Genomic DNA, 25,905 nt, shown 5'->3' with positions numbered 1-25,905 from the left:
CCTCTCAGTAGTAGTTTTCCATGAAAATTCTTTTTTCTAATAATAATTTCACTGTAATAATTTAAATGTGCCCGTTACGGGCGTAGATATAACTCATTTTGACTGGGGGGAGGGGCAAGCCTCGCGTATGTTGTGCTCTATAGGTAGTTGACTGTGGGCAGGTCGCTGTTGGCTCTTGACCATGTAATATTACTATCTACAATTGCCTGGTGGGGTCAACTGACCCCCCCCCCCACCCGCAGCTAGACTACGGCTCGGCGCGTGCCCCGTTGTTATAAGCCTCTCACGCCCTACGTTTTTGGCGCTGACATGTGGTTTACTTACATGGAGTATCGGCGAACGCGTGGCTATGGTTGTCATTGATAGTGATTGGTCGCATACGAATTAATAATATCAGGAGCAAGATAATATAGGATCCTATATTATCTTACTCCTGATAATATGCTGACTTTTTAGTTTCAACACGCTTATGCCTTTGGCTCACTTTTCAGATTTAGCAAAGAACGAAGAAGAAGGAGCAGAAGAAGAAGAAGAAGAAGAAGAAGAAGAAGAAGAAGAAGAAGACAAAGAATCATAGAAGTAGCTTTTGCCTAATTTTTCAAGTTTGGGAAAGAGAAAGGAAGGAAGCAGAGTCGCATGTGGCTCACTTTTCAGGTAGGGAAAAGAAGAAAAAGAAAAAGGATGAAGTCGGTCGCTTTTTGGCCCATTTTTAAGTTCTAGGGAGGGGTGGAAAAGGAAATGAATAAAAAACAAATACCGTTTCAGGTTAGGTCAAAGAGAAGTGAGGGAATTACCTTTGGGGTTTCATGTGGGGGAAGAGGAGGCCACGCAGCCTACGAGAGAGAAACACCGCGTTGGAACAAGCCAGAAAGAGAACGAGAAGGAAGGGAGCGACCACCTAGTAGTTATTGAATTTATAACGGATTTGTAGCAGCCAATATAATCATCTATATCAATTCGGCACATAATGCCGAAGTAGTAATCAAATATATTATAGTTCTATTCGAACGCACACCGTAAACTATAGCCGATATAACGTCTATATAGATAAAGACGGGTAAGAAGTGCGACCATTATATTCCTGATATTATTATGTATTATGTCTGAGTGGTGAGCAATAGGTTATTCCATTATATATAATCCATATCACCGGGATTGTATTTCACTCTGGTGTCCAACTACAAGCTACTCTATCGCCGTCCTGCATAGAGGAGAGAAAAATGATCCAAACCCTACAGAACACACGGTTAAGCAATTAACGCCTATTTTTCTGTAGCGGTCACCCTTTAGTGCCACTATAATTACACAACCGGGCGAAACTCCTGAGGGGTTGCTTAGACTCTGACCGCGAATAAATAGGTGTCTTGTCTCTTCGTGAGTAAAAGGTGAACAAAGTAGAGAATTAAGAAACCCGTCTATAGAAACGGGTTCAATATGACAGCCTCCATATCCGCATGCTTTTATAGTATTTGTAACATTTTTTTTTATCTAGCACGAAAACTGCTAAAGTGTCAATATTGTGGCATAATATTATTTATTTTACAACATATACACAAATAGCAGCTCAATAACATAACAACTACCAACACAAAAGCCGAAGCTTTGGTGTTTAACTAATATAACAATATAAAATTGACATTGGCAACATAAATTACAATAATCAAAATAAATCTTATGCAATACAATGACAGAATTTTTTCTAATGTAGTAGATGTTGGTAGCGTTGCTTGGTAGTAATGGTGGCAATATATGTAGCAGAGTACATTGGTGTTAATACTGTTGACTGATATAGTAGAATGGTGATAATATTTGTAATGGAGTAGGCTACATTAATGTTAATACTGTTATAGAGTTAAATGGAGGCAATATTTGTAGTGCAGTATATCGTCGGTAATATTGTTGAGTGATAGAGTAGAATGGTGGTAATATTTGTAAAGGAGTACATTTATGTTAATACTGTTAAGGGATAGAGTTAAATGGAGGCAATATTTGTAGTGCAGTACATCATCGGTAATATTGTTGAGTGATAGAGTAGAATGGGGACAGTAGTTGCAGCCTAATACACTCATGTTAATAGTGTCGATATAGTAGAATAATTACCTTATGTATACTATATTATGTTTTAGCATAGTCCATGGCGACCATACTACTCCACGCTCATAGTAAAATGGTAGTGCAGTACACTTACGAAGATCGCGTTTATGCCACACAATATGCTCAGGTTTGCAGCTCAGAATGAACATCATGCGGGGCAATGGAAGCATGCAATGGCGTACATATAGCACATTAATGTTAACATGGTTAATAGTGCGCATAGCATGATAGCAACAGTGCTGATGTGGGGCTGATGTAGACACTGCTAGCAATACGACTCATAACTCTAGTGCACAAACAGTACATTCACATTAATGATGTGAACAAAACGGTGCATTGAGATTAATAATGGGCACAAAACAGTACATTAATGTTATTAATGTGCACAAACAGTACGTTCGCATTAATATTGTGCCCAAACAGTACACTGACGATAATCATGTGCACAAAATGGCACGGTACATTCAAATTATTATTGTTCGCAACAGTACATCCACATTGGTAATGTGCACAAAACATGCATCAAAATTAATATCGTACAATGCAATGCACAAACGATGCAGTGGCTGTAATACTGTGCACAAACAATGCAGTGACTGTAATACTGTGCACAAACAATGCAGTGACTGTAATACTGTGCACAAACAATGCAGTGACTGTAATACTGTGCACAACCAATGCAGTGGCTGTTATACTGTGCACAGCCAATGCAGTGGCTGTTATACTGTGCACAACCAATGCAGTGGCTGTTATACTGTGCACAACCAATGCAATGGCTGTTATACTGTGCACAAACCATGCAGTGACTGCAATATTCGGCACTCCCAATAAATTCATGTTAGTAATGTTGATGAATAGTAAGTACATTGATGTTACACAAACTAGAAATAGCTTCAGAATCCTCTGTCTACCACACAATTAACTTGGACATAGCTAAATTGGATTCAACAAGGATACTTGGACTGGTTGCAATTTCCTGGGTATTTTACGAAGCAGAGGTAATTACAATCCCCACTGTTTAATACAGAGGGAAATTTTATTATAAATGGTAATGCCATGGCGTTACAATGATTTTTGACAGAAGGTCCTCATTTCAATAAACTGAGGTAACACATATTATGGAAATCTAATGAGGCTACTACAACCTTTAAATCAATGTCAACCACGTTTCCATCCTTCCTACGTTCTTGCAGCACTTATGAATTACATACTCCTTTAATATTTACTTGTGCTCTAAGATGTTTTATAGTTTCATTACGCAAATCTCCTTATAAACCATAACTTATTCCACAGACCACATATATTCCTGCACAGTTAAAGCAATAGCACTTAATATTATGATGCAGAAGTGTTGACTTTTGAACAGGAGCTTCAAACCACAAATTTCCTTCCTATAAATATAATCATCATCGATACGTCATCAGAGGGTCATGATTATATCGAAAATGGAGATAAAAGTGGGTAATGTCATACCAAGTAGTACATAAACCACAACGTCATGTGTGGATATATTAAATTAAGGCAACATGGATCATACAGACAGCTACTATAACACCATAGGCTCTCTCGTTGTCATGCGCCAGATATGATATTGATGAAAAAGAAAGTGGCTTCAGCTACTGGTACAATCACTGCAGCCTTCCATAGTGAAAACGGTCTCCCTATTGCCTGCTTTGCTATCCCAACAACTCACCACCTACAGGTGTGTCAAATATATTATTACTACTATACACAAAAAAATAAATACAAATTACACAAAATAATAATTAAAATAGCTGTAGATGGCGGCGCATCTCGTCGAGTCTACGACAGTTCGAACCCTGTGTTGCTAGTGATAGCATAACGTAGCTTATCTCTCAGTGTCGATTTCCGCTGGTAGTTGGGTAGCTTCAACAGGTTGAAGCAGGTGGAGGACGTTGGCAGCCTGCCAACAGGGTCCTTCTTGCGTATGGAGAACAAACCGCGCAGAACGGAGCCGACGGTGTCACCTGTGTCCTGATCGTCACTCACCTGCGAAAACCAAACCGCTCTTTAACTAGTGATGTTCTTTGTCCTGCCGATGCTGGCTTTTGTGACAACGTAGCATTGCAGCTAGCTTGCCAGTTCTACTCTGCAGGCTTTGTATCTGAACCTACTTTATTTTACTATTCACTCGCATTTTCAGGGTGTTAACAACTAAAGTATTGGTCTGGAAGATTATGCTAACATAGTATTTAACATCTTCGACAAGTTTCAACATCTGTTTCCTACTACATGTTTCTCTGTTTTTTGTTAGTTCTCAACATCAAACTTGAGTTCCAGACAGCGAACTCACCTCTACACAGCGAATGGAAAATGGTGGCTCTAGATTCGAAAATCCAAGCAGAGGGGCCTTTGAGCAGCTTGTCACAAACTAGAATACACGAATGGCGAAAAAAAGGATTAATAACACATTTTGCCTTCGAAAGCAAATCTCTACTGTGTGTTACAATTTAAATTCATAGCCCTACTGTGATCAATTGAACCAAGACACTCATTGACATTACTGTTGTACATATTAGGACTAAAGTTAAAATCACGTGAGAATATTACTCGATGGCAATATCCCACCTTCAAGAACTGGCCTCGCTCCTCAGCAGTGAAATCATGGTCCAGCACATCCCACAGCCACACAATGACTCGATGGTTGTTGTGAAAGCCTCCGTAATACTGAGTGTGAGCTCTATAACATCAACCAATGGCCATGAAATCGAACAAGTGCCGCAGAGCGACAGCGCTCACCTGACGGCAGGTGTTCTGATGCTAAACTCACTGGCAAACGAATGAAGAGCACCCTCCCATCACCGCGTTCGCGCTCAGAGCATATATCTAGGATACTACTAATACAGATCTACAATCTATGATAGCTAGGCTTTGCTATACCGGTAGTACAGTAATAAAATACAGCTGTGTAACTTTAATGACTTCGCTATATTAACATGTTATCATGGATATGCGCCGAGCGCGATCGTAGGGTGGTGGTTGGTGCGGGGAGAGTGGGGGAGGCGCGGTGGAAGGGGCTCTAATAGCAAAAAGCAGTTGCCGCGAGATGGCGCGTGCAAGTGTCATCAATAATCAAAGATGGCATCACCCTCGTGCGTGATAACCTCACTCCATTGAGTTGTCTGAAATCCAAGTATATTCAGGCAGGCGAGAATTTCGCTCAGCTGTGAGTTAACATCATCTGCATTGCAGGTTGCCAGGCAATAATTATGATTAGAATAGTTGCAGTTCACCCCCCATGCATGCGTAAGTGGCTGCCCCCATGTTTTTGCCTACACACACGAGCATTCAGCGGTTCATTACAGTCTGCTATTACAGGTGCTACTCAGGTTGCTAATACAGACTGCTTTAGAAAATCATATGATTTAAGAGCGTAAACCTTGTTCAACAAACAGTTTGCCTTTGCAATTGAACTTACAACGCTAGCCTCACATCACCAATGGCAAAAGCAGTTCAGCTCCTTGTTGAACAGTCAACAAATCCATGTTTAACCCTCCTCTTGAGGTCAAAAGGTTATCCGACACTTACTCTTCGCATGTCAGCAAAAGTACATTTCATGGTCCTTTCAATAAAGCCATAAAAATGCTAGGTCACAGCTGAAACCAAAAAGTTTTTGAATCGCTCCGTCAGACCATGTCCTCAGAAAATGTCTAAAATCTTCCCTGTGCCCCATTGACCTTTGACCTGTGACCTCCAATTTCGGCACAGTGATGGCTTTTCCTACCATCATGCTATACACCGACTATCACGAGCGTAGGTCGAGCCGTTTAGATTTGTGCTGCAATTCTGCATTTCCTCCCTATACCTTAAGTTAAGGAGGGAATGTTCCCCCTTCTTTTACACCTCTTGACCTTTGACCTTTGACCCCCAGCTTCAACATCCCAACTCGTTTTGACGATTCCCCCCAATGTCCCGAATATCGTGACCATACGTCGAGCGGTTAAGATTTGTGCCCAACTGTTGCGGACGGACGCTCGCACGGACGGACGATCATGCGATTCTACAAGCTGCATCTGACTATGTCAGATGAGCTAAAAACTCACTTGTACAGCCAATTCAAACAGTGATGCAAAAAAACACCTAATATTACATACAATTACTAATGGTTCATCTAATCACTATTAGCTATCTTTTGGTAAATTTACAACAGTGATATAAATAGCATTCGTGAGGCACTGCAGGCTTTACAATAGAGATTTTTAGCATTATAAGATGGCAGAGGGCAGCACTGTGCCGCTCACCTGAGGTCATGCAAGTCGATCGCCATTGTATCGCCCGAGATCAAGCATTGCAATTCTGGAGCCCGAGAGAACAGTGCCAGCCAGTCAGGATTGATGATAGAGCGGAACCCACGTATGAATGCATTCGTCTGGTCCTTTATCTGGGTGTACATGCGGAAGTGAGCCATCATGTGCACATACGAAATGCTGCAAATATAGAGAAAGATCATGTTATTAGCTTTCCCTCTCAGAGCATATAATTCATCAGAACTAATAATAATAATTATTATTATAATGATAATAGTAGTAGTAATAATAATAATAATAATAATAATAATAGTCATCCACATGATCATCATTTATTTCTGATAATCATGATCACATACGATTACTACAATAAATGTAGCTGAATCGTGAAGCTTATTTGGTAGACACGAGAGGCTTTACTCAGCGTTATCAACACGTGTGATGCTTACATGTTCTCTTTCGTCACTGCGATGGCCTTGCCGCCAGGAACCAGCTCATGGTTCACCACCTTACCCATCACATCCTCATCACACGAGAAGGTCAGCTCTAGGTCAGTGACATCACCGTCGTAATGCTGCAAGTGAACATGAGCGTTAACATGCTGTACACGACTGACGTCCTGCACTCTCTCTCTCTCTCTCTCTCTCTAGGGCATCCCCTACAGCAAAACGTCTTCGCATCAAAATCTACAATGAGATTTACACTCGATCAATTTACCCGGCAATAACTTCTTCGTGACAACCCTGCGATAGAACGCATGAGTTCGAGCTGTGAGGAAATTAAGACTTGCCTTGACGTAGGTCAGGTTCTTGTACAGTTCTGGGTCCAGTGAAGGCAACTCATCTATGCTGCTGTAGCGAGAGCTGTGGTGGTGGCCCAGAACATGACTCAGGAAAAACGGGGCGAATGGAACTTCAACCACAATACCCTGAAAACAGTAGAGCCTTATAGTAGTAACTATGCCATGCACACATCATAATAAATACATGTTCAAAATCATCAATGGGATGAGTAATGCTACACTATCTTGGATATCGTTACAAACCTCATACACCGCTTTCCCCAGCATCCTACCAACAAATTCAAAAAGATGAAGATGGTTGTCATGGATACTGGAGGTAGGAGATGGGTAGAGTCTCATCTCACTGGTCATCTAAAAAATGGAAAAGAAATGTCATCTTGAAATAACTATTAATTATCTAAGAGTAATACTAGTCCCCATAACTAACTAGAAATGGCAGTTGTCGCCAACTACATGTATCCCCCGCGATCTAGTATGAATGAAATATCTCCGTAAGGACGTACAAGGTAGGTAAAGTGAAATAAGTCACAAAGACAAAGGTTTGTTACACAACTCATCTCCCCAAGATGTGTAAGTATACCAAGTTTGGTCGCGCTAGGTCAATTAAGGGTCGAGTTATAGAGCGGAAGGGAAAGTGTCTGCAGCGGCGACGAGCGGCGGCGAGCAGTGGCTGGACAGACGTGAAACCATAGTATTGCCGCCGACTTTGTCGCGGGGGATACAATTAAAGATAGTACCTTAAACAGGTTCAAAGATGGGTCAAAGACTTTCTTAATGGTCTCTTCAAGAAACTCCTTGAAGACACCATCTTGATCAATACCAGCTTCATCTAGTCCCTACATGTAAAACCACAATCAATGAACGACGAATGTACAACCCACAATTAAACAACAATTATATTATATCCTAAAATCATCATAAATTTATCAGCTGCAGTTCTGCTCATAGAAATCGAAGTAGTTTTTCACGTATCGCACGTAAGCCGGTGACTCTCACTTAGGTATAGAACACAGTTTAGTTTATTAGTGTAGTGAAGCATTTTGATTATCGGTTCAGTTCATAAGCGTTTCACAGCAGTGTTTATTTTACCTGTTCATTGACGAACTTTACCCGGATGACACCCTTAAGAGCCTGTGCTGGAATTGCGGCTAGCTGCCTGTACCCATCCTGCAAAAAAGTACCAACAATATATAATTGTTATCTTCCATGTATGTGTTCTCAAAGTTATCGAGATTGAGGAGATAATAGAAATTACCGAATAATGCCAATGTCACAGTTTGAACCATGAATATGTGGCATGAGTGTGCGCTTAGCCAACTGTTTCATAATTTGTAATTGCTCAAGTGACTCATTGAAGTCATACTAACTGTACCCATGCACCCACCCAACTAACAGCACACCCACCGCAGTGACCCCCACCCACCCAACTAACTACCGATCCAACCCACGTACATACCAACCATTTAGTATAAAATGATAGGGTCGAGTTACTGCACAACATGCACTCACTGAAGAGAAGACCAGCTCACCTCAATGATACGTGATCGATGGATAGAGATGAGCGTCGACTGTGGTGAGGTGAACACGGACTCAGTCAACCCCATCGCTGTTCTCTCTGCACCAACAGCTTTACGGAACAGCATTACCCTCTGCAAGCAGGTACGAATATATATTACCCATATAATAAACATTATAATATATGAAACCATATATATATATATATATATCAAGAGTAGATAATAGGAGATATGTATCTCTATTATGTACTCTTGATATATATATTTATTTATATTAAAGTGTATATACATAGCTATTGCTTTCACTACCACGAAAAGAAAAAGAACATTCAAGGAAAGAGAAAACTGTAAACATCTAGGAATTGAAGTTGAATGGGTAAATTTATGCTCTAAACATTATCCATGGCTCTCGTGCTAACAGTTGGTTTCAATATTGATCTAGAGTACCTCCTTATGTGGGATTATGAAAGGCGTTTTCTGTAGAAGAAGACTTGCTGTCTTCTTGCCCTTCTCCAGCTCAGCCAGCAATGTCCCAGGCTTCGTGTCCCTATAACAACACACAACACATTACACAAGACCCATCAGTGTTAATCAAGCTCATACCACAATGTCCCAGGCTATGTGTCCCTATAACAACACATTACATGTTACACAAGATTCATCAGTGTTAATCAAGCTCATATGATGTCCCAGGCTTTATGACCTAAAAACAACATTAGCTGCTACTCCACGTTATGAGACACGATGACAGATGCCAGGATCTGCATGAGTTTAACTAGGCATGTATAGACTTTCAGCAGTTTATTAACTTAAACTATGTACTCACTTGATGAGCCAGTGGTTCTTCGGAGCATATGGTCTTCTACAGTCTCTCTCATACAGCAGTGATGTTAGAGTGTGTGCGGCTATGAACAGGCTGTGTACAGCCACCACCTTCACATCTGCAACAAATATCATGGTACTCAGTTAGTTTGGCAACAAGATATATACCAACGTGCATGGAAGGTAATAAAGCATCCTATTTCAGATATTTGAGACATTACACGTATTAGAACTTCGTATGATCAAAATTAATCATTACTGTGCAAGTACTGATCAACTGCAAAAAAATGAAGGAAATATTGCTAGGAGTATTTCACAATTTTTCACAACATAATTTCCTAAAGAGCACTTTTACCTAAACTTCAGGGGTTGTTTACTTTTAATGCTTCTAATATAAACCTTCTTTATGGCATAAACATAGCAACCAGAATATAGAGGTCACCCAAAGAACACATGTCAATCTAACAGCATACTATCATATATAGTAAACGAACCTTACCAATAATGTTGTTCCAGACGAGACGGAAGATGAGTTGGTTGAAGAAGGCACCCATGTCAACAAGATTCTGCAGTGTAAAAGGTCTCTGTTGATCATACATCTCGACATCATCCAGTATCCTGCAAATAGAAATACCGCGCAGCTGATGTATGTCAACACACTCTCCACATGTCACCCTCCTTGCGATACCAATCTACCTATAATGTCATTAACCACATGTTTACTGTTATACATCAAACATATCAGACACGTTTCTATAATATTAACTTGCGCCTTGAGATATCAACCACAGCTGTCATGCGAATATGAAACATGTTACACAAACAAGCAAGCACACTTACGTTATCAGGTGACTGGTGCAGTCACAGAATAGGATTACCACCTGGCAGTCAGGCAGTGATGAACTGGAGTTGCCACTAAGTTGTTCTAGCAGAGTCTTCAGTCGCACATGTGTATGAATGTAGTACCACAGCTTAGGCAGTAATGACTCGTGGTGACTGATACCTAGAACACACACAAACACTCACATACACCCCACTAGTGGCCAATACCTGAAACATACACAGTCACGCACGCACGCACAAATATACACTCGATAACTGGCATACACACAAACAGACATCCACCTCCCAGTGGCCAATACACGAAATGCGTATTCAGACACGCTACACAGAGGCCGGCATACAATACAAAGCAAATAACTACTGACACACACATTTTGTCGATTATTAGCATCATATTAGGCCAGGGTTCTCCAAGAGCACTTATAGCCTGGCGGCCCGCCGAGCTATCGTCGAGCCCCACCATCCTAAAATGCACCCGCCACTCTAAATATCATAGCCGCCATGCTAAATATCATAGCCCCCGGACCCCCCTAGCATGCAAACCGCCTTCGTCGATTTGCAACTAGGACCGTAAAGGCAGCACCCACCATGCTATAATGAAAAGGCTTAGAGAACCCTGTAGGCATAAATGACTGAGCTCACTCGTGGCTTATTCTTTCAGACTTAGTCACGTCGATGTTTACTAGCAAGTGGTCATTTACCAGTGATGTATTTTACCTGTGAGTATGTTCAATCTCAGCTGAGTGAGAGTGCTGAGGGCTGTCTGGTACAGCGTGCAGACCAGGGTGACAATCACCGACTCATTCTGCTCCTGTTTTCTAGCCTTGGGTCCATTTTGCTTCACCGTAAATGCTTTACGAAAGATGTCTGCGAGAGATACACACGAGAGCATGCTAACTTTGCCGTAAATACGCGCGTGGCAGTGGCGGATCAGTTCAGCCACTGACTAATGTTATGATACTAGTTAAATAGGGCCAAAAATAAAAAAAGCAGTCTGCAGGATGATAGAAACTGGGGATTTCCCCTCTGACTACACAGCTGCCTGAATTTTCCAGGTGGGACGGGTGCACGCCCCTGGACCACCCTAGCAACACGTGCCTTCGGCACACCTTCATTCAAATATCACACCCCCCCCCATCTCCTGAAAGCTAGATCCGCCCCGTGTGTGGCTGTTGTGAGCTTCATGCAGTTCATAGTGCAGCATGATTGTGCTAGGCAGCCAGTGTACACTGATACGATTATAACCCAACGGTTGGGGAGAATATGAGCCCTTGATAGGATTAGCATGTAGTCATGTTGGCCAGAGATACTTGTAGTCTGACACCGAGCTCTCTACATATACTACAATGTTTACCTCGCGTTTTGTTGGAATGCTGCTCCTCGGTGATGGGGAGGAGTGGAGAAGTAGGGGTGTGTGGGGGAGATTCGATGGCCAGTAGCTCAGCAAACAGGATTCTTAGTATGTTGTGACTCCACAGTAGACTCAGTTGCTTCACAACGTGGGGCAGTGCCTCGTGTAACCTGCAATGATGGCACAGGGTTAGGGACCCCGAGGGGATCGATCGGATCCGTGTGATCTCGAGTCGGTTTTCGGCGAAAATACCAGATTTTCACCGCTCATTATCTCATCGTAGGGACAAGCGGTTTGTTTTATATTAGCGAGCTTTCGTTTTGCACGACGGATCATTCTACGACAGTGAAAACCACACTGGGACCATCTGCGCATGCTCGGATCTTGCTGTACCATCCGTCCTGAGGATTCTACGACGGTTCTCGGGGTAAATCACCGTCGTGCCGAGAACGACGACGTATAGCCAGGCTGTGCCTGGTGCGCATGCGTCTGGTCATGCGCATGGTCATCGACGGATACTTTGACATACTTTGACGGATACTTTGCCATTTTGATGTATTGTATATTTGTATGACTTGATGACACAAACTTTTGAAGCAAGCGACACAATAATGAGAGAGAGTATGCATTCCGTAAGTTTCCACTATTTGGTGGTGACAGCCCATGTTGAAATCAAATCATAATCAGGCGTGGATTAATGATGGTCTTTTACTAAGATAATACTAAAGGTCTATAGTATTACATCTACAGTTAGTGTTACTGACATTTTTAAGATTCAAAACGTAACAATGACATAACCGGTGAAGATTCGCCATTTTTAAGATACGCGCGATCAAAACAAAAGGTCATGTGATCAAATTGGCCAATTTGTCGCCGTCGTGAAAATCGAAACGAGTTACCGCAGGACGGACGCTCAGCACGCCCGACGGTATGGTCACAGGTTTTTATCCGTCGTAGAACGAGCCGTCGTGCAAAACGAAAGCTCACTATTAGCAAGGTAGGACAGATGATCAATATAAAATGGGCAAAGTTTCTTAATTCGACTAATACTGCAACATGGTTTCAGCATTTCACCGTTGTACACTCTCCTTTATACGCTCTTGGTAACAACTATATGCAATTTGAAACATGTGGGTCAAACGGTTCTTGAGTTATCGTTGACCGTAGCCAAATGTGGAAGGACGGACGGACGGACGTACGACACCCCATAACAATAGCTCATCTTGACGATGTCAAGGCGAGCTAAAAATGGGGGGCTCTGGAACTAACTCAGACCTGAAAATGGAGGTCTCTGAAACTAATATTTGTTGAATGTGGGATGCTCTGGAACAAAATACAGAACGATCAAATTGACAAAGCTAACCTGGCAAAATGGCCAAAATAAGGCCAAAATGCTCCAGATACGATAACAACGGCCACCACCATGACCAGTGGCACAGGGGTGCCTTAAAAACTAGGGTCTCCGGAACGGGAAATTTAGATCTGCATGGTAACTAAACTTGTGATGCTGTGGAACGAGATATTCTTAAAAATGCAATGCACTGGAACGGAAGTTTAGGGTTGAAAATGGGGGTCTCTCCCGCAGCCCATACCTACCATGCAACATATATGGAGTGACACCCCCCCCCCCCCCGGGTTAGGGACAGCTCACTAATTCTGTTCACCGAGTACTAGAAGATGAGCTAGCATAGAGGAGACAGACCTGATGTCGGTTTTCTGTGAGAACCAGCCAAGTACAGGGTGCCAGTGGGTGAGGTTAGATCTCTTGTTGACGACGTACTTCTGGCAGCGCTCCAACAAACGACTCACAACCACAGTAAACTCAACGAGTACTGTAGGAAGTTGTTCTTTCTCTATATCCGCCAGCTGTATGATGTTACCTAATGAATACAAAGAGTCAAAAATGATATGACATCACAAACCATCACCTTGACAAAGAATCAATCTAAGAAATCATCAGTTTATTAAAGAAATTAAATAGGTTCGTAAGCACACATAGTTAGAAGAGACGGTATGAGAAAACATACCAAAACTTGTTGTTAGCGAGTTTATCACTAAACTCTAAACGTCTATTTACGTAAACGTTACTTTGTGAAAAAGTGTCTACTTATAGCTGTATCATAGACGACATGAGAGTGACACAAGCACAGGATGAAATATCAGAAACACAAACTCTTCATCATTACGCTCGAAGTACAATTACCTAGTAAGCAAAGAGCATAATTCCCCTCTAGTGAATTGAATACGATACGTGTGCTCTGTTCTGATATCAGCAGCTCCAAACTTTTCTTAAACAGACCATTGGACATGAAGACAGCAAGGCACTGAAATAGCAATCAATACATGATTCACCAGTGCTTGCTCCAATATTTGATGGCGCTACATCACGCACGCACACACGCACGCACACACACAGATAACGATTCAAGCTTTATCACTGCAATTTTTCAGTTCCAAGTAAGCAATAAAATAAAACAGTATCTCTAAAATTTACCCAAACACGATCAATATCACTCAGTTGAGAATGATCACATACAGCTGTATGCGCTGTTAGAATGTGAGTAAGAATGAGAATAAGGGTAGGGCGAGGGCTTGATGTAGTCTGGCCAGCCAGACTAAGCTTAGCACTGCAGGTGTGAACCACGCTTGTGTGTTGTTACCTCTGGTGCTGTTGTGGAGAGGTGCTGAACCACAGCTGGCACCGACAGAATGTGAAGAACAAACAGACTGATCAGATTGTCAGACAAACTAGCTGCAACCAGAGGTCTGTAACATAACACAAATCTACCTTAACCACGTGTGCATGTAGTTACTAGCATCTGAACTCAACTGGCGTTCACTATATTTTTATCTGCTATGTAGACATGTGATCCTATAGCTAGAAAAATACAACGTTCAACTGGCCATACCTGAGTGCCAGAGTTATGATAGCAGACAGAGTTGCATGCTTTAGACATGGCTTACATCTTGCCAATCCCTTACTTAACAGCTCCTATAACATATAAAAGACATAAATATATGAATAATGATATGGTTATTATGAATGAATGAATGAATAACATTATCATGCAGCAGTAAATTTAGTAACATTGTAGATTACTTGAAAACGAACTCACATACAGAAGCAAGTATGCAGAATATAATCACTACAAAAAAAACTAGTAAATATAATACAATATTTACAATCAGTGATATATAACAATATTATAGTTAGTACAGGGTACAGCACAGATTATTTTAATACAGAGGAAAGGTGACCACTGGCAGATCCAGAAGTGAATTCTGGGAAGGGGGGGGGGGCAAATCGTGCTGGGGGGGGGGGCAAATCATGCGAGCTCAAGGGCACAAAGCGCCCGAAGGGCAGGGTGTTAGGCTAAAATACCCTTGCCCTGAAAATTCTAGGGGGGCAACCGGCCCCTTTGCCCCCCTGGATCCGCCACTGGTGATATAATATATACCTGCAGTACAGAGTACATTCCCTGTTGGTGTAGGTACCCCATCACATTATTACACAGCTGGTTCATGCTAGGCCGCAGCGGTTCCATAGACTTTGTCCGTAGTAGCTTCCAGTTAGAAGTGCTTGTAAATGTGACCAGTACATGTAGGTAGAGGTTGATGGACTTGGCACTATTCGGATTGTCGGGCTAGAAGTTTGAATATCGAAACAAGTTCAGTACACACAAATGTAACCATACCCAACTCTTGTCAGTATGCACACAGGGCTTCCCACCATATGCACAGACCCCGACAGTAGGCACTCTGACTACCACTAGTAAACACTTGGGTGCCTTTAGGTAATGTTAAATTTATATCAATATAAGCAACATGTTGGTTCACACTTTGCATCTTATTATACCTTTAGAGTGTTGAGTTGTTGACAACAAAGCCACAGCAGGCACTTTAGCTGTCTAATCCAGCACAACACATGCTCTTTATTCAGTGCCACAGACACGTAGCAATCCTTTGCATTGTCTGACTCCATGCTCACCACCAGGTACCGACACAGGAGCTCCAGTCTCTGAGGATGATAATGGTAATATACAAAATACAACCAAATGTACTATTGTCGGCCCTGGGTACATATAATTCATGCAATTATTTTGTTTAATTTTTACCATTATCAAATTCTTAACTCTCAATTGGGATGAAAGGTTTTACTAAAAAATGTCAGATAAAATTTTCATTTCAGTTCAGTACAGATCAGTGGGGCCTATCACTCTATGCGAATATAAGTCACCGATAAATAATAGCACATAACCACTATGACTACATCAGGAGAAGCAGTTTCTTACCTCTATATCACGCTTTTCATCATACACAAACAGAAACTTCTTTATCAGTCTGTAGATGTCCATTGCTGAAATGAGTAAAGTGCAAACAGTTAACTATTACTGCTACAGAGTAGCACTATGGCTCCCAGAAACTATGATTGGTTAATTTACATCTCAATTATGGCCTATACAAACTTCACCAATTCATATGATAAGACAAATTGATACCTGGTTCTAGCATTAGTTTCTTGTCCGTGTTATTGCATGCATACATGGTTGAATCAAACAGCTGTCGCACATCATTATGCAAGCGTCGTCTGGTCAGGAAACCACGGACACATGCCTATACGAGAAGATTTTTCATGCTTTCAGTTTTTTACAGAAATCCTTATTATGTTGTATTATGATGTTATGTTGTGAGTTTGGGTTAGAGCCCCCCACCCACCAAGAATTTATAGGACCTTGTCTGGAAGTTTTTTTTAATTTATGAGCTTACAGCACACTTTGTTCAATTTAGCAATGCTTTGGCCACAAACACATGGTTCATTATTATTATCAATAGATTTTGCCCGGTAGTTCACGCAGAGCATGCGCAGTTACTCGCAGCACAAAATTTCAAATTCTGACTATTCTTTAGACCAACATATTTACAGCTGTAAACAAACCGTGTTTCACCTGTATGACGACACTAGAATCGTCACGCTTCTTCTCGCTGGCTCGCCCCTCCCGTGCCTGCTTAGCATGTTCAAGAAACTCTATCTTCTTTATCTCCGACTGCTGCGCAAACATGACTAAATCTGTGAATGCCAAAACAACTCCTCATTAATCATTATTCTAACAATTCTGTTAAGAACAAAAGCACTCACTTATGACATCATATATATTATGTATGTTTATGGTCATCTCATATAATGATACTCAGACTGTAATGGTAACACCAGTCACCAGGCAGTAGCACTACTCCACTTAGCTCTAGTACTATAGCCCGCGTACAGTTGCCGCTGGCAAGTACAGTGGCCAGCGGCAACTGTACGCGGGCTATAGTACTAGAGCTATACTCCACTAAATACAATAATGTAACCCAAACACAAGATAGGGTTACAACGCGAGCCTATCCTTTTGTGTAGAGGAACCCCTGAGTGAATCACAGTCTGTCACTGTCGTGACGTCATGATGAAGTTAGCCGAACGCTATGCGCATTGGGAATGCGTACATCACAGGTCAACAGAAATGGCGCTAGAAGAATCGCCGCTCGTCGCTTCGAATTTTTGTAACACGTTATATTAGTTTAAAGGAATAATAGGTCCATTGATTATGCAATGTTGACAAATGCTAGAGTAACTGGCACCTTGTGTAGTTAATAAGTACATTACCTTATAGCCAAACGCATATTAGTTTGTCCAATATCACTGCTGGTTACTAATAAATGTCTAATTGAAATCCGCAGTCCAAGAAATCAGTTGACTGAGTTGTTTACAGTTTCCATGCAGTTTCAAACCGCTGGGCGTGTGATACAGATTTATAGTGCACCGGACATTTTCGCACGCATGCTCGGCGTACGCAATGCTATCATCAGTGATTTCGTAAACACGGACGCTCGTGATAAGGAACTTTTTGTCAGGGCTGTCCATGTGCGTCCGTGATTAGTACGTGTGTTTTACTCCATTTCCATGTTTAGTCCATGGCCGTGGTTACACCGCTGACACCTCCATTTCATCTGGCGTCCAAAACATACGCGGCCGCACAAATGTTTACGTCATCGGCGACTTATCGCTTGACTCCTGGATGACATTTACGGCACGTAAATGAATATCAACAACCGATTTCAGTCTTGCTTGTAATGTAACCAGCAGTGATATTGAACAAACTAATACGCGTAGGCTATAAGGTTACGTACTTATTAACTACACAAGGTGCCAGTTACTCTAGCATTTGTCAACATTGCATAATCAATGGACCTATTATTCCTTTAATACAGAGTATTGTGATACATAGTAAGTTCCAGGATAGTGGAAAAAGGTTTGTGTTGAGAATAAATCCAGTTTAGAAGTTATAACTTATACTCTGAAAACGCACCAGCAAACCACTGGCAGCAAGAACAAGTCTGCACCAGCTACAGCACATACGCCGCCATTGACTATATATATACTACATGGTGCCTAACTCGCCGCCGCGCACAGACACAACTCACCGTTTCAATCAGTTACAACTCCGGTGTTCCTGCAGGTGACGCCACTTTCCAACTATCGTGGAATCGCGGAAGACTGCTGAACAAGCTACACCCGCCATTTTTGACAATCGGCCCGCCACAATGTGCTCAAATCCTAGAAATTCCTCAAATATACATGCGAAATGATACTTCGCATGCTACATATGAAGAAGGCGGCAGGGCCCGCTGCGCTGATTGGCATGGCTGCGGCAAACTACGCAAATGACTTGCTGGCAGTTGCTGCAACCAATCAGCGCAGCCGGCCCTGCCGCCTTCTTCATAGTAGCATGCGAAGTATCATTTCGCATGTATATTTGAGGAATTTCTGTGATTTGAGCGCATTGTGGCTAGGGGTTGTAACGGTTAACCGCTGTTAACCGAAAACCGCGTTTTTTGCGCCACCATTCGGATATTCGAAGCGTCGTTCCGTTTTCGGCTCGCGTTTCGTTTCCACATTTTATATATACCCGATATATACGCTTTTGAAATACGCGCACTGCGATTCGGCTGGTCGTAAACTCTCGGCCAATCAGCGAGCAGATAACATTGATAGACCACTTGCTACATGCCACGAGAGCGTCAAAGCATTCATTTTTGTCTGCAAAATAATTGGGATTGTGTTTCTTACACCTAATCAATGAAGTACAAGACACTGAGATGGACTATTGGACATATTTGCCTATTTGGTTACTTTTACTGAAGTCAAATATTTGAATTTCCTGTACAAAGGTTTTGTTGAATTTGCCCTAACATTTGGGTTGTTCAAAGAATTTTAGTGACATTATTATTTAATATTTATAAACCAGTCTGATTATTAAATTTGCACTTCTGTTTGGTGTTTAAAGATTTGTAATTGATCGCAAATATTCGAACCGAAAATAACCGAACCGAAGTGTGAAAACCGAAAACCGAACCGAACCGTGAAGTTGTGATTCGTTGCACCCCTAATTGTGGCGGGCCGATTGTCAAAAATGGCGGGTGTAGATTGTTCAGCAGTCTTCCGCGATTCCAACAATAGTCACTTGCAGGAACACTGGAGTTGTAACTGATTGAAAACGGCGAGTTAGGCACCATGTAGTATATATATAGTCAATGGTGGCGTGTGTGCTGTAGCGGCCCAAGGATAGAGAACATGGGTCCCAATAAAACACGAATGTGCCTAACCCTAACCCTATCCTTACCCATAACATAACCCTAACCTATTTATATTGATATAATATTATATTTATATTGATGTAAATGACGTTGGTTTTATTGGGACCATGTTCTCTATCCTTGAACTGCTGGGGCGGACTTGTTCTTGCTGCCATGTGCAGCCAAACCACCGCCCTGAGTGATTCACTCAGGGTTCCTCCACACAAAAGGATAGCAGCGTTAGACACTAACCATTTTAGTTCATTAGTCCACAGGACTTGTAAAAGAGAAAAAATCTACTAGTCTTTCCAAGATTCTACTAGTCCTGCTGCAAGAACTCTTACTAGGCGCAGAGCGACGAGCATTGTGATTTGCCAGGAGGTAGGTGGGGTAGGAGGGTGGAGCCCCCCTTCTGCTAGGGGGTACAGGGGTCTCTCCCAGGGTACAAGGGGTGTCCCCCAGAAAGGTTTTGTAAAAGACATTCAATTGTTATAAAATACATGTAACTTTGATATGGATCATAAATTTAAATAAAATAAAATAAAATGTTAATTCGACAATAAAATTTCGGCTTCCTGTGATGAGGAATCTGTGGATCCGTCATTATCACAGTAAGGAATTTGGCCTCATTTATAGCTACAAACTGTTCCCGGCGCCTTGTATCGGCTATCGTCATAATGAACCTCTGGCAGGCCTTGTCGGTGAGGACAGTGCTGCCGACATCTAACCCCTTGGCTTGTCAAGCTGGCATGACGTAATCGGTGTAGGCCTGCCGTTTTTTCCAATAGCATGTGCATTTCTAATGGGTGTGCGCATTTACTAATCGCTGGATAGATGGGGCGCCGTGCCTGTCCGGTATCACTGCCTAAACAATGGCGTCTATTTACGAAGGGAAAACCGATAAATGAATTGAAATCAGAGTTGCAAAGTAGAGGTGCAAAGACATCTGGGAGGAAAGCTGATCTGCACGTACACGTACGCTTGCGTGCGTGTGCACGTACACGTGGGTGCGTGCGTGCGTGCGCACGTACACGCGTGTGCACGTACACGTGCGTGCGTGTGCACGTGCGTTAGTGGGCACGTACACGTGTGTGCGTGCGTGTGCACGTACACGTGCGTGGGCACGTACACGTGTGTGCGTGCGTGCGTGTGCACGTACACATGCGTGCGTGCATAGGCACGTACATGTGCGTGTGTGTGTGCCGCCGTGCATGCGGTACCGTGGGGGCATACACGTGCGGGCGTGCGTGCGTATGCACGTACATGTGCGTGCGTGCGTGTGTGTGTGTACGTGCGTGTGCAGGTACACGTACCTGCGTGCGTGTGCATGTACACGTACGTGCGTACGTCAGCACGTACATGTGTGTGCGTGGATGCGTGTGCAGGTACACGTACCTGCGTGCGTGTGCATGTACACGTACGTGCGTACGTCAGCACGTACATGTGTGTGCGTGGATGCGTGTGCACGTACACGTACGCGCGTGCACGTACACGTGTATGCGTGCGTGCGTGTGCACGTACATGTGTGTGCGTGGATGCGTGTGCACGTACACGTGTGTCGTTGGTGCTGCGTGCGTGGGTGCGTGTGCACGTGCGTGTGTGCGTGCGTGTGCACGTACACGTGTGTGCATGCGTGTGCACGTACACGTGCGTGTGTGCGTGTGTGTGCACGTACACGTGTGTGTGCACATACACGTGCGTGCGTGCATAGGCACATACACGTGTGTGCGTGCGTGTGCACGTACACATGCGTGCGTGCATAGGCACGTACATGTGCGTGTGTGTGTGCGTGCGTGCGTGTGCACGTACACGTGCGGGCGTGTGTGCGTGCGTATGCACGTACATGTGCGTGCGTGCGTGTGTGTACGTGCGTGTGCAGGTACACGTGCCTGCGTGCGTGTGCATGTACACGTACGTGCGTACGTCAGCACGTACATGTGTGTGGTGGATGCGTGTGCACGTACACGTGCGCCGCGTGCAATGTACACGTGCGTGCGTGGACACGTACACGTGTGTGCGTGCGTGCATACATGTGTGTGCGTGGATGCGTGTGCACGTACACGTGCGTGCGTGGCACCGTGCACGTGTGTGCGTGCGTGGGTGCGTGTGCACATGCGTGCGTGCGTCCGTGCGTGCGTGTGCACGTACACGTGTGTGCGTGCGTGTGCACGTGCGTGCGTGCGTGCGTGCGTGCGTTGTCATTTTTCATCACCTCTTTGATCGCCACACAAACCATTTCAATACTTCAGTTCTGGTCACTTGGGCCCCCACTGTTTCCGTGAACAGGCATGGTGCTGTCTTATCATAGCACGCTGGCATCTAATTTCTCCTCTGCCAATTTACGTTTGGGAGATGGAGGGCGAGCGCTGTCCAAATACTTCCACATAACTACCTTGATGTTAGTATAAATTATTATACAATTGGATAAGGATGTACCTACTATTAGCTTCACTACTATTTGTATGGACTGCTTCAAGTAGCACCACGCATGCGATGTGGTTGCGATGTAAATACGAGAGCTATAAACTGATTAGTTGCGTCATTTCTACAATCAGACCGTTTTGTTCTATGTAAACAGCTACTGTCAAGCGATCGATGGTAGACTGGGTTCGTGGCCCCATTGTGTAACAATGTTTTATACTGCCGTACGGGTCTAAGCATGCTTAGGGCGTGCAGAGCGTGGCTAGTGTTCTACTTGTACTAGAGTGTCTAACAAGGAAAACTTGTTAATAGGAATGAGTTATATATAGCTCTTTTGATCTTGGTTGAGAGACGCTGCTGCTGGTAAAATCGATGGGAAATTGGACGGTGAGGGACGAGGAAAATTAACTAGTCCCGCCGGACTAACTGCTATGGGAAATTACTAGTCCTTCTGATTTTTTTACTAGTCTCGACTAAACGGACTAGCGTTAGTGTCGAACGCCTGGATAGGCTCGCGTTTGTAACCCCTATCCTGTGTTTGGGTTACATTATTGTATCTAATACTCCACTAGCAGTACCACTACTCACTAGTACTACTAGTACTACTAGTAGTAGTACTAGTACTAGTAGATACAATAATGTAACCCAACAAGAGTAGGGTTACAATGCGTACTGTGGAGGCGGCCCTTAGTGATTCACTGCAGGGCGGTTATATGGTTCGGTTTTTCGAGACTACAACTTCCAAACTCGGGTTTATTCCTAAACACGAACCTTTCTCGCTATGCTCGGGGACTTACTAATGTATCACAATACTCTGTATTAAACTAAATATAGAACCTGTTACAAAAAATTTGAAGTGACGAGCGGCGAAATATACTGACGCGCCATTTCTGTTGACCTGTGACGTACTTCGGTTTGAAGAGCGGATTCACCGACCAATCAGGCGGCGCGCGTTTGCCGATCGCTATGCGCATTGGGAATGCGTACGTCACAGGTCAACAGAAATGGCGCTCAGTAATTCGCCGCTCGTCACTTCGAATTTTTGTTAACAGGTTATATTAGTTTAATACAGAGTATTCGTGATACATAGTAAGTCCCGGATTAGCGGAGAAAGGTTCGTTGTTTAAATAAAACCCAGTTTGGAAGTTGTAGTCTCGAAAAACGAACCATAAAACCGCCCTGAGTGAATCAGTCAGGGCACCTCACAGGAAAACTATAGTACGCGTTGTAACCCTACTCTTTGTTGGGTTACATTATTGTATCTATAGTAACTAGTACTGGCACTACACTAGCCTCTAGGCAATTTGGGCCCAAGGATAGAGAACATGGGTCCCAATAAAACCAATGTGCCTAACCCTAACCCTAATTCTAACCCTAACCCTAACCCTAACCCTAACCATAACCCAAACCTATTATATTGATATAATATCATATTTATATTGAAGTAAATGACATTGGTTTTATTGGGACCCATGTTCTCTTAGATACAATAATGTAACCCAAACCCAAGAGGATAGGGTTACAAAAGCCTCCCTATCCTTTGTGGCGGAGGAATGCCCGAGTGAATCACTCGGGCCGGTTTGCTGGTGCGTTTTCAGAGACTAGAACTCAAACTGGGTTTATTCTCAACACGAACCTTTCTCCGCTATCTGGGAACTTACTCTGTATCGCAATACTCTGTATTAAACTAATATAACCTGTTACAAAAATCGAGATGACGAGCGGCGAATATACTGAGCGCATTTCTGTTGACTGCTGACGTACTTCGGTTTGAAGAGCGGATTCACCGACCAATCGGAGGGCGCTGCGTTTGCCGATCGCTATGCGCATTTGGGAAATGCGTACGTCACAGGTCAACAGAAATGGCGCCAGTATATTCGCCGCTCGTCACTTCGAATTTTGTAACAGGTTATATTAGTTTAATCCAGAGTATTGCCGCGATACATAGTAAGTTCCCAGATAGCGGAGAAAGGTTCGTGTTGAGAATAAACCCAGTTTGGAAGTTCTAGTCTCTGAAAACGCACCAGCAAACCGGCCCGAGTGATTCACTCGGGCATTCCTCCGCACAAAAGGATAGGGAGGCTTTGTAACCCTATCCTCTTGGGTTTGGGTTACATTATTGTATCTAATGTTCTCTATCCTTGAACCGCAATGTGTCCAATCCCAACAATCACTACCGCCGGCAGAAGTAGAACCACTCAAGCACAATTACACTAAACTCGTGTATGTTACCTTGAACTGAATACTGAGTGTTTCAATGTAATGGTCAGTTTACAGATCACAGTAAAGTTCAATACAATCAATCTATATGAATTGAAATCAATTCATAATACTTCGACGCATTTGTTTACGACTCCATGTTTGATATTGGGTGTGGATCGTGAAAAGAGAGGGCGCAATGATCGCAATTACTAATGGCTGCCCCCATTGAAATGCGTGAATTGTTGGAAATTGTTTAAATTGCAGTTCTGTGATTCAATATGTCTCTGTTGACGTTTAAAGAGGCTTGCAAGTTGATATCAGACAAGTATTCGTGTTTTAAGAAGTGCAAACAGATAAGACAGTTTAGTTTGCCACCCTTCTACATCGGAAAATGGAGAACAGGAGTTAATGCAGTCCTAAGCAATAAACTTGAATATTATTCGCATAGGTATTTATAATTATATCATAACTAATTTTGAGTTCATAAAATTAACTCATATTTACGTGTATGTATAGTGCAAATCCTAATTAATTTAACGACATGCTTACATGATCTATCATGGTCATCTTCACATTTCCATGTGATAATGTTATAAACAGACAAAACTGTACAGCGGGCAATATTCCCATCCTCTGGCTGTCTTGACTGACCACTTAGTGACATTCGTATTTTAATTTATTTCCAGGGTTCTTCTCAGGCATTTAAGTTTATGCATAACAGGTCTGATATGGTATATGTTCACGGCTGAGGTCAATTTACATTTTATAAATTCTCTAAAATGTCGTATGAATTGCCCTATTGTCTGACGTGCCGTCTGAAAATCCTGGGGAGAACCCTTTTCGGTAAACATCAGGTTTAGCGTCTTAAATTAACTTGCAAACGCCACCGCCAGATGGTGCTACGTGGTCTATCGGCGTTTCAGGCGTATCAGTGGAACGTCGTCAGTAGGGGTGAGTATTGCGACCAAAAACCGTATTGCAATATATTGCAATACGACAAAACCGTATTGCAATATTTTCCAATACGTATTGGGAAGTGTCAGCAGAATCGTGCGTGCGTTCGTGCGTGTGGTTTGTGAAGTGAGAACGTTTTTAATGTGTGCTAGTGGCGTAGCAACTGATTGGCTTCTTTCCCTTTTTTTGGCCAGCTTTTCATTTCAATTTCAGTGCATTTGAGAGGCATAATAATAATCTATGCACAACGTTGAGAAAAATTATCTTGATAAATTTAGTACCGTTTTTTTTTAACACGTTTTTTTGTTATATTAATTAATTCTTTATGCAGAAGATCATCAGAGAAAGTATGTTTATGAAAGTTTTAGGTAGATATCAACCTCACTTAGAACACTGAATTCAAGCTGGGAACACGAGTCTATATTCAATGCAAGAGAGGACAGCTTAGTAACTGAGGCATGTCGGTTTTATAAATGAATTTCGCATTGCAATTGATGATATATATACACGCATGATATGATATGATGACAACAATAATAATGGACCAATCTTATTTTGTGATCAGCCTCAACACCAAATGATTGGTTTTTGCTTTGTGCTTTTCTTGATTTTATGACTGCATGTGGACCCTTTTCGTAATCTTATCACAAACCAAATGCGTGTGTGTGGTGTGTGTGTGTGCGTGCGTGCGTGCGGTGCGTGCGTGCGTGCGTGCGTGCGTGTGGTGTGTGTGTGTGTGTGTGTGTGTGTTCAGGGGCGTGCACAGGGGACCCCCCCCCCTGCTCGCGCAGAAACGCATCTGAGGGGGTCTAATTTCAAAAATTCCCCCCCCCTTCGCGTGTTTGCTACTGGTGTCCCCCCACAATTCAAAATGGATTTGCGCGCCTGACTGCACTGTCGCGGAAACACTTGCCGTGCTCTGTTTCTCAGAAAAACATGAGAAATTAAATCATGTCATATAATACAATATATGATGATATTAAAACCATCAAATTGTTACTATATCATGCATGGTAT

General features: G+C 42.8%; 2 protein-coding genes and 1 long non-coding RNA gene across 5 annotated transcripts in view; 2 read left to right on the top strand and 1 right to left on the bottom strand.

Moving 5' to 3' along the window:
• The first annotated feature begins 512 nt into the window (after positions 1–512).
• LOC106812040 lies at positions 513–2,792 on the top strand. Its single transcript, XR_001394252.1, has 2 exons — positions 513–654; positions 766–2,792. It is a non-coding gene; the product is annotated as an uncharacterized LOC106812040 (long non-coding RNA).
• Positions 1,518–24,114, bottom strand: LOC106812034 (ubiquitin-protein ligase E3B-like). 3 transcript variants are annotated; one of them, XM_014815786.1, is made up of 26 exons: positions 23,965–24,114; positions 16,644–16,765; positions 16,197–16,311; positions 15,990–16,054; positions 15,554–15,715; positions 15,156–15,341; positions 14,607–14,689; positions 14,358–14,463; positions 13,901–14,021; positions 13,400–13,577; positions 11,701–11,867; positions 11,064–11,213; positions 10,344–10,506; positions 10,003–10,121; positions 9,508–9,622; positions 9,129–9,228; positions 8,694–8,813; positions 8,254–8,331; positions 7,902–8,000; positions 7,408–7,515; positions 7,153–7,290; positions 6,812–6,936; positions 6,357–6,542; positions 4,684–4,795; positions 4,409–4,486; positions 1,518–4,104 (listed from the first exon to the last, which is right to left on the bottom strand). In XM_014815786.1, the coding sequence occupies exons 2-26, from the start codon at positions 16,755–16,757 to the stop codon at positions 3,898–3,900; spliced, it is 3,195 nt and encodes a 1,064-aa protein (XP_014671272.1). In that variant the 5' UTR covers positions 16,758–16,765; positions 23,965–24,114; the 3' UTR covers positions 1,518–3,897. The 3 variants fall into 3 exon arrangements, with proteins under 3 accessions (XP_014671272.1, XP_014671273.1, XP_014671275.1); XM_014815787.1 differs by lacking the exon at positions 23,965–24,114 and adding an exon at positions 18,160–18,188; XM_014815789.1 differs by lacking the exon at positions 7,902–8,000.
• A 28-nt stretch (positions 24,115–24,142) lies between these two features.
• LOC106812035 (DNA-directed RNA polymerase I subunit RPA43-like) overlaps positions 24,143–25,905 on the top strand; it is a 10,716-nt gene continuing 8,953 nt past the window's right edge. The window contains exon 1 of the mRNA XM_014815790.1: positions 24,143–24,382. Coding sequence (XP_014671276.1) covers positions 24,213–24,382 — 170 coding nt within the window. The 5' untranslated portion in view covers positions 24,143–24,212. The remainder of the gene's footprint in view (positions 24,383–25,905) is intronic.

The sequence above is a fragment of the Priapulus caudatus genome, unplaced genomic scaffold (genome assembly GCF_000485595.1).
Source record: "Priapulus caudatus unplaced genomic scaffold, Priapulus_caudatus-5.0.1 Scaffold602, whole genome shotgun sequence".
NCBI classification, from domain to species: Eukaryota; Metazoa; Priapulida; class Priapulimorpha; order Priapulimorphida; family Priapulidae; genus Priapulus; species Priapulus caudatus.
The sequence above is the reverse complement of the archived record's forward strand: the minus strand, read 5'-3'. Positions and strand labels throughout refer to the sequence as shown.

Coding starts and splice junctions, on each gene's coding strand:
- LOC106812034 (XM_014815786.1), bottom strand. CDS start 16,757: ATGTTTGCGCAGCAGTCGGAGATAAAGAAGATAGAGTTTCTTGAACAT. Junction 14,022..14,357: donor TCTCCACAACAGCACCAGAG/GTAACAACACAC, acceptor TTGCTATTTCAG/TGCCTTGCTGTCTTCATGTC. Junction 7,516..7,901: donor CATCTTTGAACCTGTTTAAG/GTACTATCTTTA, acceptor TCCATTTTTTAG/ATGACCAGTGAGATGAGACT.